Source organism: Neomonachus schauinslandi, chromosome 6, assembly GCF_002201575.2.
Source record: "Neomonachus schauinslandi chromosome 6, ASM220157v2, whole genome shotgun sequence".
NCBI lineage: Eukaryota > Metazoa > Chordata > Mammalia > Carnivora > Phocidae > Neomonachus > Neomonachus schauinslandi.
The window spans coordinates 148,154,749-148,168,509 of NC_058408.1; the positions used below are offsets into that span (position 1 = coordinate 148,154,749).

Here is a 13,761-nt window from a genome sequence, read left to right on the forward strand (position 1 = left end):
CTCCCTCCTCATCCACCCCCTCCCCCTTCCTTTTATTTTTGGAAAGTAAGCTCTCTGCCCAGCTGAACTCACAGCCATGAGATCAAGAGTCGCATGCTCCTGTGGCTGGCCAGCCAGGTGGCCCAGTTTGGGGAATTGCTTAGGATTCGACACTGAGTGTTCCTTTTCCTTCCCTTGGCCCTCTGTCCATGCTGCATGTGTTTCGCTACAGTAGGTGGGAGACCTGTGAGGTGCAGGACATCGGTCTCCTGTTGATCTTGAGGGACCAGGGCTGGCGGACATGTTCTCTTCTTTGCCTCCCCGTCCCCTCATGAGCAGGTGTGCCCAGCTCGCATGGGTGTGCTTGTGTCCTGAGCTACTGCCCCTGCCTGTTAGTGCCCCCCCTTGATTTGTGGAGCTTGAAACGGCTCTCGTTTTGGCACATAGTTTTATTTCCTCGGCCAGCCCAGCCTTCCTCGTTCCCACAAGAGGCAACTGGTGGTCTCTTACAGCCTGGCTCAGCGGAGATGTTGGTCTTAAAGCCCGGCAGCCGCTGTGCCCGAGTCCCCCCGCCAGTGGCCCAGCCGGCTGAGATCTAGGAGCGCCCCCGCTCCTTCAGCCGGACCCCGTGAGCAGCGGTGCTGCCGTGGGTGGCAGAGCTCTGTCATTCCCTTCTCACAGAAGAGTGTCAGGGACACACATGGGACAGTTGTGGGTCCCTGCGGTCCTCGGTGCTGGGGGCGCCGTGGGAGTGCGCAGCGTGAGCAAAGCACATGCGCCTGGCGGAGGGAGGTGTGGAGGGAGCGTGAGGCCTGGCGGGGGAGGGGGGGTGCTGTCAGTAGAGTCGTCAGGTTCACGTTGGAGTCCAGCATGTCATTCTTCTCCGTTCCTAAATCATTTCCTTTCTTGCCCTTTTTTTCTCTCCTGCTCGCGTGGTAGGAGTAAGTGTGCTCAAGCATCGTTTGCCCTCCCCAGCGCCCGGGACTGGCCCGCACTGCAGAGGCGAGTGGGTGGAGGGGACCCGCAGAGGAGCGAGCAGGGCTGGCTGCAGCCAGATCGCTTAGAAGACAGACAGGTGGTTGATTTCAAGAGGTTTTATCTGGTCTGGATTTGTAATATATTGAGAACCTAGCATAAAGAAAATTTGGAGCAGGAAGCAGTCCTCCGCAACGTATAAAGGGGGAGCAGAACCAAGGGAGGTGAGCTGATAGGGGCAAGGCCCACGGTCCTCAGCGTGCGATGCATCCCTACGGTGTCGGCAGCCACAGAAAGTGTGTCTGAAAACTGAAACGTGAGTTGGTATTCCACTTCCTCCCAACCAAACATCAATTTTAATTCTTTTTCTTTTTAAAATAGCAAACGGATGTTTCAGAAGACGGCGATGACGATGTGGATGAAGATGAGATTTTTGGGTTCATAAGTCTTTTAAATTTAACTGAAAGAAAGGTTGGTTTCACTGGGTGGCATCCGAGCTCCTGTTTCATTTAATGCATGATGACTGTTTTTATATCAGATGATGAGATTAACAATAAGGATATGTGCTTTTGTGAAATCTTACTGTAATCTTTTTTTTTTTTTACGATTTTATTTATTTATTTGGGAGAGGGAAAGCACAGAGGGAGAAGCAGGCTTCCTGCTGAGCAGGGAGCCCAGTGTGGGGCTTGATTCCAGGACCTGAGCCGAAGGCAGGCGCTTAACGCCTGCACCATCCAGGCGCCCCATGACTCGCTGAGTTTTAATAGAAAAGGAAAACCAGCTGTTTACCCTCCTCAGAATAAGATGCCGGTCAGACTTCATCTTCAGGTTTTACGTGAACTCTCCAGTTACTGCCACCTGTCTTTACAAGATGGACTGGGCTTGCTATTCTGGACTGTGAGTGTTGGTCTAACGCTGTCACCATTGCTCGTGGGGCCGTAAATAACCAGGTGTAGATACCTTGAGAAACGCTTAACCTGTCAACACTGAGGACAGGTGGGATTTTAAAGGCGGTGGCAGGAGACTGCCCTCACTGTAAGGTTAGAAGGTGGTAGAAAGCACTTTGTTTTCTGCTCCAGGTGTGGCCTGTAGTGAACAGCAAGCCTTTCTTCGCTTTCTAGGGTACCCAGTGTGCTGAGCAAATTAAAGAGCTGATCCTGAGCTCCTGTGAGAAGAGCTGTGGAAAGAGCTTGGTAGAGCAGCTGGACACACATCTGAACGACACCTCCAAGCCTGTGGGCTTTCTCCTCAGCGAGAGGTTCATCAACGTCCCTCCTCAGATCGCGCTGCCCATGCATCAGCAGCTCCAGTAAGAGCCTGGGCCACGTGCCCCTGCACAGTAGTTGTCCGGGGCGGACCCAGCAGTCGGCTGCAGTGGGAAGCGCGCCGCCCGCCCTCTCGGCAGCCTTGCGGCTCGAGCGAGTGGAGGACCCTCCTGCCAGAGGCGTGTCCCTTCTTAACAGTGGGCTTCTTAATGGCTTGTGGCTAGTCTGAATAGTCTTACAAGATGTCCAGGGTAGAAACACAGATGAGTTTGTACAGGCTTTTTACCCCCTACTGGACTAAAGTTTTCATCCTCTTCCCAAATTTCTGTGACATGGATAAAATGAACAGTTACTCCAGTAACAAACTGGGTACAGTTCCTCAATTCCACTGGGATGTTTTGTAACTAAGGAAGCCGCAGTCCTGATCCTGTGTCTCTGGCTTCTTGGGGTTTGCTGTTGTGTTTTTTTTATTTCTTTGTTTTAAAACGACCCTGAGATCATGACCTGAGCTGAAACCAAGAGTTGGAAGCTCAACTGAGCCACCCAGGTGCCCCTGTTGTACTTTCTTAATGCAGGGGTTTTAGGTTTACAGCATTTTAATTGTCCAGAAGAGCTAAGGATTGGCATTGCTGTGCCCTGAGGGGGAGCGGATGGAAATCGACTGGCCCGTGCGGCATGGGTGCTCTTGCTCTGGGAGCGCGGTGCCTGGGTTTGCCCACTGATCGCTGGTGGGGGTGTGAGGACAGGCTGAGCCTTCAGGTTTCCCGTTTAACAGGTTCATTGCTTTTTAGTTTGACTCTCATCCCCGCGCTCCCCTGATGCCCAGCTGCCATTCATTGGACTTCTGCTGCATGTTCTTTGTTTAGCCTTTCTTTCTGATCAGCTGGAGCTCATTTTTATTTGGTTTCACAGGAGGGTGATGTGCTTTCTCCTGGTCCTCTGTTAAAGAAAGCTGAAGTCTTTACATCTTTGATTAGCCAGGTACATAGGGAGATGCGCAGTTTTTGGAAGGCTGTGTTGCCACTCCATGGACTATTCTAGAATCTAGAGGAATCTGTCCTGCCATGCCATTTCTGCAATGTCAGGACTGTAGTCATAGTGCCGGACTCTAGTGCTTGGAGACCAGTTGTCAGATGCTCTAATGGCATTGCTTGTGGCTCTGTTAAACTTTTTTTTTTTAAGATTTTATTTATTTGAGAGAGAATGAGAGAGAGAGCACATGAAGGGGGGGGAGGGTCAGAGAGAGCAGCAGACTCCCCCGAGCAGGGAGCCCAATGCGGGACTTGATCCCGGAACTCCAGGATCATGACCTGAGCCGAAGGCAGTCGCTGAACCAACTGAGGAGCCCCAGGAGCCCAACCACCCAGGAGCCCCAACATTTGTTTTTTAAAAACCATTCTTACCTGTTTTAAACTTCTGCAGAAGCAGAGCAGTGATGTTAACTGAATGAGACTCCTGTTATTTGCTGTGTATCCACAGCTCAGCATCTGAGAGATTCCTCCTCCTGCTTACTATAAAACACTGCCGTAGTCCATCACAAGTCCTGTTGCCTACGTAAGGAGAACTCATGGCTTAGAAGTGTCCAGATCTGATGTCTGTCCATCAAGCCCGTGTCAGAGACGACAGAACCCCCTGCAGAGGCCTCACGGGTTTTCCCTGTGTTCTGGTTTGTAGGATTTCACCCGGTTCAGCAGGCAGACCTTCTCTGTGTTACGCTTTGCAGGAAAGAACTAGCGGAGGCACACGAAACTAACAAGCCATGTGGGAAGTGTTACTTCTACCTCCTGATTAGCAAGACATTTGTGGAAGCTGGAAAAAACAATTCCAAAAAGAAAGGGAACAACCAAAAGGAGGAGGAATTAATGTTTGCAAATGCGGAGGAAGAATTTTTCTATGAGGTAAGACTGTCCTGTTCTTATTTGTTTGAATGTAAACAAGGATTTTCTTGACAATCGGCAGGATTGATTGCTCTCCTGTTTATGGCAAAATCCTCTGAGGATGGCGGCTCTTGAGGCTAATGCAGTGCCCGCACCTAGTACATTCGCAGCGGGTTCGTCACCAGCCCCCCAGCTCCCAGGGTGGAGCCTGGGGAGGGGAAAAGCCATGAACGTTGAATGGTGATCAGGCACTCAATATGCTTACTAGAAGATCTGTAATTCTAGAACCACTCCACGGGGTAGGCGTTAGTCCTGGTTTGCCGATGGGGACGTTGAGTCTGAGGGAGATTAGATCCATTATCTGAGGTCATGAAGGTGGTTGATGTGAAAGCTCGGGCAGGCCCTGCTCCCCAGTGATGGCTTACATGCTTCTCTGTGCCCTTGGATGTCCTCCCACTTTTGGGATTTCTAGCACTTTCTTGCAGAAAGGTAGCTTATGCCATGACAGACAACCAGACACCAGAGAATACGCTTTCTCACCCTGACCTCTTCTCAAAAATGTTAAGTAAATCTGAGAGGTAACTTACTTTCCTAGATTAGAGGATGTCTGTTACTACCTTTTTAAGATTTTATTTATTAGAGCAAGCACAAGCAGGGGGAGCTACAGTGGGAAAAGGAGAGGCAGAGAGGGAGAGGCAGGCTCCCCACTGAGGAGGGAGTCAGACATGGGCTCACACCCTGAAGTCAGATGCCACCCAGGCGCCCCCATCTGGTCACTACTTTTAAAAAGCCTTCGACTAAATAAAGTACCACAGATTCAGCTCTGCCCTTGTTTTTCAGGAAGTAAATAGTGAAAATTAAATTTTTTTTGCCTGAGCACCTTAGGCAGATAGTTTCAGGGAAGGCTGGATGGGTATTTTAAGATGGCCTGGTTACCGTTTTCACACGGCATGATTCCAAGGGAGCAGCCAGGACAATGAAGAAAGACCAGTGTTTGAAGACCATGCTTCTCATTAATTGTCAAATGTTACAAGTGTTTGTTTCACTTTTCTGTTGCAAGATTGAGAATCAAATGAGAATGAATATGAATATGAATATGAATGACTTCAGAATTATAAACGCTTATAAGTGGTGGTAGCATTATGTCACTTAGCTGCTGTTCACCTCTTAGGACTGGGACACTGCTCTCCATGCTTCTCCTGTAGGTTAGAAATCTGTTTGGTAAGCATTTTGTAACTTGGGCCTGAATATCCCATTTGAGCTTATTTTAGTCCGTGTTTTGCTTCTGTTCTCTGTCATTCTCAAACACGTCAAACAGTATTCCTGACTGCCACGTAAATAAGTTTTGCCTTTGGGTTGTCTGAATTTTTAACTTACGATTATATATTTGGTTCAGAAGGCAATCCTGAAGTTCAGCTACTCGGTGCAGGAAGAGAGCGACACTCGTCTGGGAGGCAGGTGGTCCTTTGATGATGTCCCGATGAAGCCCTTGCGAACCGTGATGTTGATTCCAGGTGACAGGATGAACGAAATCATGGATAAACTCAAAGAACATCTTTCTGTCTGACCCATTTCCCATGGACAGTAGTGGGGTGGTTTTGTGTATATAAAATTACCAGAAAACAGCTCAGATTTACTGAAAAACTCGTGACTTTATTCAGAGTAAGCTCCTCTACAAAAAAGTAGGGCTCTGTCACCTATGTGTGTGACCCATTTACAAAATAGCTTTTTAAAAAAATTTGGTCAAATTATGAATGGTTGATTAAAAGCTTTTCCAATAAGAAGGAAAACGTGGAGTCGTAATTTAAAGAACTCAATAAAAACCTCTATTTTTTTATTTTTAAACAATATACAAAGTGTTATTTTTTTCAAGACTCGTGTGGGGTGTGTTCTCCTTGTTCAAGTTAAATGTCCGCACCTCCAGCGGGGCTATGCTCAGGCCGGTGGGGGCGGGGGGGGGTACTTATTGCACATCTTGCTTCCTGTAAAGATTCCGAAGCATTACTGGATGGTGCATCTCTGCTCAGTAGTCTCAGGGCACTTCTCACACATTTGCTGTTCCTTTTTCATTGTTGATAGAGGTGAAAGGTGATCCACTACTTGATGGAGAATGTCCTTACTTTCGCTAGGAGGCAGGTTACTGAAATAGTACGGTGGCACCAGCTGCATAAATCTGTGGAAAACAGAAAGGTGAGAGTTTTTCCCTTTTTAGGGAGAGATACCAAACATTACATGTGGGAACTTCCCACCCCGGGAGAATCTAGTTGTAGACCTGGTATTTAATTTGAACTCTCCCGTCTCTATCTGCCTTTGCAGAATAAATACTTCCTGTGGTTTTCATGGAGTCAATCCAATTGCATTTCTAGAATAAGCTGGCTTCTCTAGTGTTCCGCCACACAGTGGGTGATGCCCAGCACAACATGGGAAAGATGAGATCAGGTGTTCCAGAGAACTTTGGGTGGGTAAGAGAGGGGGTGTCTTGGCCTCTTTGTCTTACTAACACCACTCCCCATCCAGCTACTAGTTAGTTTTGGTTCCTGCCTTCAACATCACTGTCCAGGTAGGAGTGTGCGTGGACCCACATCTGCAATGGCCCCAAAAGACTGCTCTTCGTTCTCACTACTGCCCCCTGCAGTTCACTCTCGTAGCCACCGGAGTCATCTTTAAAAGTCTATACCGAGAGATGTTACTCCACCTTAAAACTCTCCCAGTTCTTTTGTACTGCGCTTAGGATAAATTCCAGACCCTCATTTGGCTCATAAGCCCTACATTTCTGGTACCTGCCTGCCTCCCCGCTCCCTTCCCCACTGGCCCTAGCCTTGGGGCACGTCTGTTCTCAGAGGGCCTTCCTCAAGGTCTGCACCTGCAAACACTTTTTCTCTACAGCTTTTTGTGCCTTTTAAGAGGCACTATGCTGTTAAAAAAAAAAAAAAAAGTGTGGAAATATTTAAGTATCTCTACACCCAACATGGGGCTCGGACTCATGATCCTGAGATTAAGCATTGGAGGCTCCACCGACTGAGCCGGCTAGGAGCCCCTTTGCGTGGTATATAATTTATGTTGTGATCCCAAAGAGAGGAACATTTAGATCAGAGAGACCATAAGTAGGTACGCTCAGTATAAATTAAATTGGTGCTGGCGTAACCTAACTGAGAATGTATTAAAAGCCAAACGTGTCATTTAGTCAAGTATGAGTTGGAAAGAACTCCCTTTTTTCTATTAAACTTACAGTTCAGGAGAGATTTCTGAGGTAATCCTGATGTAGTTGTTCTCAGATATGCTGAACTTGTGGAAGAGAACCCACTCCGGCATCTTCTTGGTGATGGAGTAACCGGACAGGGGATGCAGCTGAGCAACTTGCTTATGTGTTAGCATTAAGTAGTTACCAGATCCGTCCACATCCCGTGCAATCTACAAGGCAGAGTTGTTTTTTTTTTTTTTTTAAAGATTATATTTATTTATTTGAGAGAGAGAATGAGACAGAGAGAGCAGGAGAGGGGGGAGGGTCAGAGGGAGAAGCAGACTCCCTGCCAAGCAGGGAGCCCGATGCGGGACTCGATCCTGGGACTCCAGGATCATGACCTGAGCCGAAGGCAGTCGCTTAACCAACTGAGCCACCCAGGCGCCCTACAAGGCAGAGTTTTTAAGAAAAAAGATTTTGTGTTAATATGGAGATCAATAGACAAAAATGTTTTGTTTAAAAAATTCCAAAGTACTTTGTTCAAAATAGTAAAAATTACACATTTGCCACCCATGTTTCCTATTTTCAGATCTAGAAAATAAGCCAAAAACAGGTTTTGCCCAAAACTTTTGAGACAGTGATGATGACATTACTAACTTCAGTAATTTCAGGGCAGTGAGTGGAAAGCATAGCTACGGAGGTTAATGTTGGGGTCGTGAAAGCCAGCGTGGTACCTGCCCCAGTATGGGCGATATACTCAGATGTCAGGTGCTTTATGCCGGATGTTTTAGCTCAATTAATACAGTAACTCTGTGATGTAGGAACCTTACTTTCTGTACATGATGAGGAAATTCATGTTAAAATGTCATTTTTTCCTCTATTAAGACCGCTCTAGAGTGTGAGTGGAAATACCACAATTTCTCTGACCGTGACATGAAGAACATGCATGCTTCCTTCCCCAATGTGCTTTAATTTAGGGGAGCTGCATTAGGCAGCCTTCATTTGGGGGATGAAAAATGGACATTACCTTTATTTCTTGGGTGTTAGTATCATCGGTTAAATGTGAGCTAATTCACAAACCGGTGAGATGAGGGACTGTATCTGATGCTTAGCCGAAGAGCGTGTTTTCCTAACTTTCCCTCTGTGATGAAAAAGGCCTTCTGTCCTTTTGGACAAAGTGAACATACTCTGGCTTAGCCCTTCAATTCCCTTGAGGGGAAGTACATTTAAATACTAAACCTTGGGGCGCTTGGTTGGCTCAGTCGTTAACCGTCTGTCTTCGGCTCAGGTCATGATCCCAGGGTCCTGTCATGATCCCAGAATCCTGGGATCGAGCCTCATGCTGGGCTCCCTGCTCGGCAGGAAGCCTGCTGCTCTCTCTCCCACTCCCACTCCCCCGCTTGTGTTCCCTCTCTGTGTCTGTCTCTGTCAAATAAATAAAATCTTTACAAATAAATACATACATACATACTATATCTTTAGTAACACAGAAGGTTTTCAGTTTTATTTAAAGTTAACACCAGTAAAAGAATCCTCCTAGGTGAGAACTTCCTGACAGACCGTCCCGAACACATGACATTCTGGAAAGACCAAAGTGAAGGCTGCCATCCCCATTCTCACCTGCATGAAGTAACCGGACAGGAGAGCCTTCTTTATGTTCAGAGCGTTCTCCTTTGAGCCAAAAGCAGGTTCTGCACAGGGGAGCTCGATTCGCTTGACAATTTCTAAGAGTTCAGCTCGGATAACGTCTGCCATCCTGAGAGCACAGCAGTTGAGGAAGTAATCATGACACCACTTTTCAACACAGTCTGGGAAAGAAAGAAGAAATGATTTGCCATAAGCGGTAAGAGCCCCGGCCGGGAAGGAGGTGTGATCTCTGTGTCCTCTGCCCGCCTCGCCTCAAGAGGAGGTCACGTGAGCGGGTGGGAGGGAGGCTGCAGGGACATGGGCTGGCTGGCAGGACCTGCACTGGCCGTGGGGGTTCCGGAAGCCCACTGAACTGTGGGAGCAGCATGTTCTAGTGCCGACCAGTGTAGCCCCCTTCATCGGCAGCTCTGAAGGGGGACAGGAGGGTGTCTCTGACCGTTTGGCTCGTGTAAGAACAGTGAGGATGTACCCGGCCCCAGCATTTGTTCAAACTAGGAGGGGCAGGTCTACGGTAGAAGTTCCCCTGAGCCATGAAAATATCTCAACGTGTTTATAAGAAAAGGATTACTACTAGGCTGACTTGGGAATTCTGTTGAGCTCATCTACCTGCTCTAGCTGCAAATTTTATATTAAAATTCAGTCATCTGGTTCAGTTTGAAGTTAATGCTTTCTTGCTACCCATAGTTACTTAGGATGGACCTGGAGTTCTGTCTTGTGCTGGGAATGCACCTGGCCTTGGCACAGCAGGGAGGAGACCCCGGTTGACCCTGTCCTGTGCCCTCAGGCCGCCTCAGCAACAAGAGCATGTACTTGGGCAAACAATGGCACCCACCGTCCTTGCTCTCAAAAGATGCCACCAAGCTCCCCCTATCCTTGCTGGCTCCACTGACTTTATCTTCTCAGCTCTGAAAAATTAACTCCCCACTCTCTATAGCTGTACTGCCATTCAAACTGCCATGTCATCTTTTTCAGCTCACTTTTCATCTTGTCCACCAGAGCAAAGGAGGTAAAAGATGCTTCATGGAAAACAAAGGTTCCCTTGCTGGAAGGGAGCCCCTCACTGGCTGCCTTTGGAGGCCCCAGCCTGTGCCCGCTGCTCTGCCCTGCCCGCCCCTCAGGATCCTCTTCCTGTCTTTAAGGGAAGAGGGTGTTCTAGCTCCCTTTTCGTCGGGTCCCCCTCGGGGAAGTTCACACGCTCACTGTCGGGCTCACTGTCGGCTAGCATCAGGACTTCTGCCTCAGCTTTTCCACATGCCCTCCCCTCCCCTTGGCCAAGTTCCAGTCCAGTTCTCTTCAGCCCCCCTCAGCACACCCACCGACTCCTTCCTAGTATCTGAGGCCCGGGGTGGTTGGTTTGGTTTGGTTCTCAATGTCCGTATTCTCTCTCCGCCTAGGAGTGAATGTGGATGTTAGGGAAAGCACAAAGCACAGCTCTGACCCCAGGGCACTTGGAGATGGCAGTTCCTTTCTTCCCCCGACCCTGGAGGGTGGGAGCTGTGCCGTGCAAGTCTCTGTAGCCCCATGTCATCCATGCCGACCTAGCTCCCTGAGGGCTGGCCGGGCTGAGCGCTGGGGTTCCAACGCACGGCAGCGAGCACAGCCAGACCCTCAAGCGCCAGCCCCTCGGGTGACCAACAGGGCTAGAGAAGGGTGAACAACAACTCAGCTTTCTTTGGGGAAGGAAAGGTGGAAATGAGTCAGATGCTCCGAATCACAAGCGTTCACTTACTTTCACTGGCAGAGTTCAGAGCTATGTCTTGGTAGGCCTTGTAAATGTTGATGAGGGTAAAGTGATCTCCTTCGGGATGTAAAAACGTCTTCCAACAAGTCAAGGCAGCCTCCTCAGCTCCATGTGGCAGATTCGAGAAGCAGTTGGGAGCTTTAAGATGCAAAAGGTCACAAGGTCAGCGAGACTGGAGACCTCTGACCTGAGCACAACACGCAGAGGGAAGGGCTCACTGCTGTGCATCTAGAACCGCTCCCATTTCTCTGAATAAATGTTATTGTTGCTTATTAGAAATCAGAGACTTAGGATGTTATCATCATGTTTTTGTCCCTGTTTATGTTTGCCTCTGTCAGGTATAGTGAGTCCCCTGCTGGTACCACAGTCAGAGCAGGGGGGCCCCCGGGGACTGGAGCTACTCAGGCCCAGCCACAGCCTTTGGCCTGAGCTGCCAGTAAAAGAAATCATTAAAACACAGAAAGCAAGAAGAATGAAGGAGGTAGGAAATAAAAACAGAAACGCATCACTCTTTGGGGAAGAACACTTCTAGTGACACATTTTTCTTTCAATGTCTGAGTAATTCACTGGATTTTGATTTTTTCATATTAAGATAATTTGTGGGGCGCCTGGGTGGCTCAGCTGTTAAGCATCTGCCTTCGTCTCGGGTCATGATCCCAGGGTCCTGGGACTGAGCCCCGCATCGGGCTCCCTGCTCAGCGGGAAGCCTGCTTCTCCCTCTCCCACTCCCCCTGCTCTCTCTCTCTTTCTCTGTCAAATAAATAAATAAAATCTTTAAAAAAAAAAAAAGATAATTCATCTAACTTTCTACCTTTTAAATCTATTAAAGTACTTAATTATCACTTCAAAGGGTTAAATGAATTGGTCAAAGTCTCTGTTAGGTTCTTAAAATATTTCAAACAGATCTCACTTAAACCTAGACCTGGGACGAACTGACAGCACAAAGGAGCCGTGCTCCCAGAGGAATACCTGTCACCATGGCCGCGATCGTCAGCATCTCCTCCACACAGTCAAATTCACAGGATGCTAGGATAGACTTTGAGAGCTGTGGGTCAAGAGGAAACTCCGACATGATGATCCCAAACTCCGAGAGATTCCCATCATTGTCCAGTGCGGCCAGGTAATCCAAGTCTTCCAGAGCCTGCATCAGACTTTCTGGGGCTAGCAGAGAAAAAAATCATCACCCATCTCCTAGAACCAAGATGGGGTGACAAGTCCTGGGCCTCCCCTCACATGAAACAAGCAAACAGTGGGCAAGACATGTGAAATGACAGCTTGCAAGACAAAGAACGTCAGGCAGTGAAGGACAGTGATTCCTGAGAGGGGGACGCTAATGAGGTGAGCACCATGACTGCCCAGTGTAAGGCCTTGAAAGAGTTTCCCGGCTGCAGTGCCGGAAGTGGACCCAGGTGGAGCCTGCTGGAGTTATGAAGATGGTGCGGAGGGTCCAAGGAGGCTAAGGTGGCCAGAGCTTGCAGGTGGGACTACCTGATGGGAGAGAGCCATACAGAGACAGGACTTGGAAGATCCATGAAAGGTCTCCTCGATTCGTCAGTGGAGCACGCAGAAGAAACTATGTTGGGTCACAGAACCATCCAGAGGATTAGCGGGACAGTGCCGTCTCCTGACACGGGATCTAGGATACTGCCCACTTCTACCCACTGGGCTGGGAAATCGCACAGTTATGGGGCCCCGGGTAGGAGAAGCAGAAGGGAAGAATCCCTGCCCCCCACCCCTGATGTGCACTCTCCAGTGCCAGCTAACCGAGCTTAAAACCAGGACCTGAAAGGATCATCCTGCAACCCAGGATAAAGGTCAAAAGTACTTATAGGAACACAAAATATCCAATACGCAACACAGCAAAATGTACAATGTCTAGCATCCAATAAAAAATTACGTAGAGGCATGAAGAGCAGGAAAATACAGTCCCATAATAAAGAGAAAAATTAATCACAACTGAAACTGACCCAGAACCTGCAGAGATGACAGAAATAGTAGGCAAGGATGTTTAAGAGTTACTTGTCGGTGCAAATAAGGGCAGAAGGCTGATTTTCTCCAGATCTGTATTTCTTAAGTTTATAGAACATCAGTAATGGTGTGTTTATCATATATGCTTAATCCCCACCAAAAAAGATAATCCATTTGTTCAAAGCAAGGTACTCTCCTTGCCCTTGCAGAGTAAGAGGAGATCAATAAGTACATGTGTGTTTCATCTGTCGGGCAGGTGGTACAGCAATAAAGGCCACACAAAGAAGCAAACCACACAGTATTAAGCTGCTGTTGTGTTCTACCCCAGACACTGAAGGATTTCCGAGCACCTCCAGATCACTTTCATGTGTCTCAACTCTCGCAGGTGCATTGTGAGCAGGAGATGAATATGATGGGGACCCAAGCAGCAATTTCACCTACTTGCATCTGGGAGTTCAATGTAACAAATAGTAAAAATTTTCTTATTTGCGGTTCAAACACCGACCGCTAAGCTACTTATCAAAATTTCAGGCCAACTGTAACTCAAAGGCCAGTCACCAACTCAGATTTGCTACAATCCCCTCGTTGCTAAAAAGATGCCATGAAAACAATAGGAGAAACCACTGCTGTGGATGGAGATATGGCTCGCTGAGGGTGACGTGCAGTTCGTCAAGTCTCTAGTCCTTTCGCTGCAGAAGAGCAGAGCAGGTAACGGGCCTGATCTCAACCTGAGACGCATCAGTTGCAAGCAGATCAGTTCTGGAAAAGCAGGTGTCAGGGCTGCCAGAGGCTCTAAGAAGTAGCCCCCTGCGAACCTGCCTGGACTCCAGACGCCCGCTGAACGACCTGGAGCACAGCTTTAATCCCCGACTGGGATAGAAGAACTTTAACTTCCCTATTGCTTTCGAATTCTCTCATTGAGATTGAACCACTGAGCAGCGCAGGGCTCCCAGGAGATTCCTGTCCTTCCCCGCGTTCTGCTCCCCCAGTCCCGCCTGGGTGCTGGCATGGAGCACTGGTGCGCTCCTCGTTCCTTCTTGGACACCCCTGGGCAACGAGGAGACCTTGAGAGGCCACAGTCCCGGCAAGGAGACAGATGGGCTATTCAGCAAAAAAAAAGTCCGAGAG

The 13,761-nt window shown here is 48.4% G+C and overlaps 2 protein-coding genes across 4 annotated transcripts in view; one reads left to right on the top strand and one right to left on the bottom strand.

Moving 5' to 3' along the window:
• The window catches only part of LOC110592694 (BRCA2 and CDKN1A interacting protein), a 16,411-nt gene extending 10,470 nt beyond the window's left edge, over window positions 1–5,941 (top strand). The window contains exons 4-8 of one of the 2 annotated variants that reach the window (XM_021703759.1): window positions 1,336–1,425; window positions 1,753–1,851; window positions 2,076–2,263; window positions 3,943–4,117; window positions 5,493–5,941. In XM_021703759.1, the coding sequence (XP_021559434.1) occupies window positions 1,336–1,425; window positions 1,753–1,851; window positions 2,076–2,263; window positions 3,943–4,117; window positions 5,493–5,663 (723 nt within the window). In that variant the 3' untranslated portion in view covers window positions 5,664–5,941. The remainder of the gene's footprint in view (window positions 1–1,335; window positions 1,426–1,752; window positions 1,852–2,075; window positions 2,264–3,942; window positions 4,118–5,492) is intronic. The other variant, XM_021703760.1, reaches the window with a different exon arrangement.
• DHX32 (DEAH-box helicase 32 (putative)) overlaps window positions 5,727–13,761 on the bottom strand; it is a 51,521-nt gene continuing 43,486 nt past the window's right edge. For both annotated transcript variants that reach the window (XM_021703758.1, XM_044916181.1), the window contains 5 exons: window positions 11,635–11,826; window positions 10,654–10,803; window positions 8,898–9,085; window positions 7,326–7,507; window positions 5,727–6,269 (listed from right to left, as the gene is read on the bottom strand). In XM_021703758.1, the coding sequence (XP_021559433.1) occupies window positions 6,098–6,269; window positions 7,326–7,507; window positions 8,898–9,085; window positions 10,654–10,803; window positions 11,635–11,826 (884 nt within the window). In that variant the 3' untranslated portion in view covers window positions 5,727–6,097. The remainder of the gene's footprint in view (window positions 6,270–7,325; window positions 7,508–8,897; window positions 9,086–10,653; window positions 10,804–11,634; window positions 11,827–13,761) is intronic.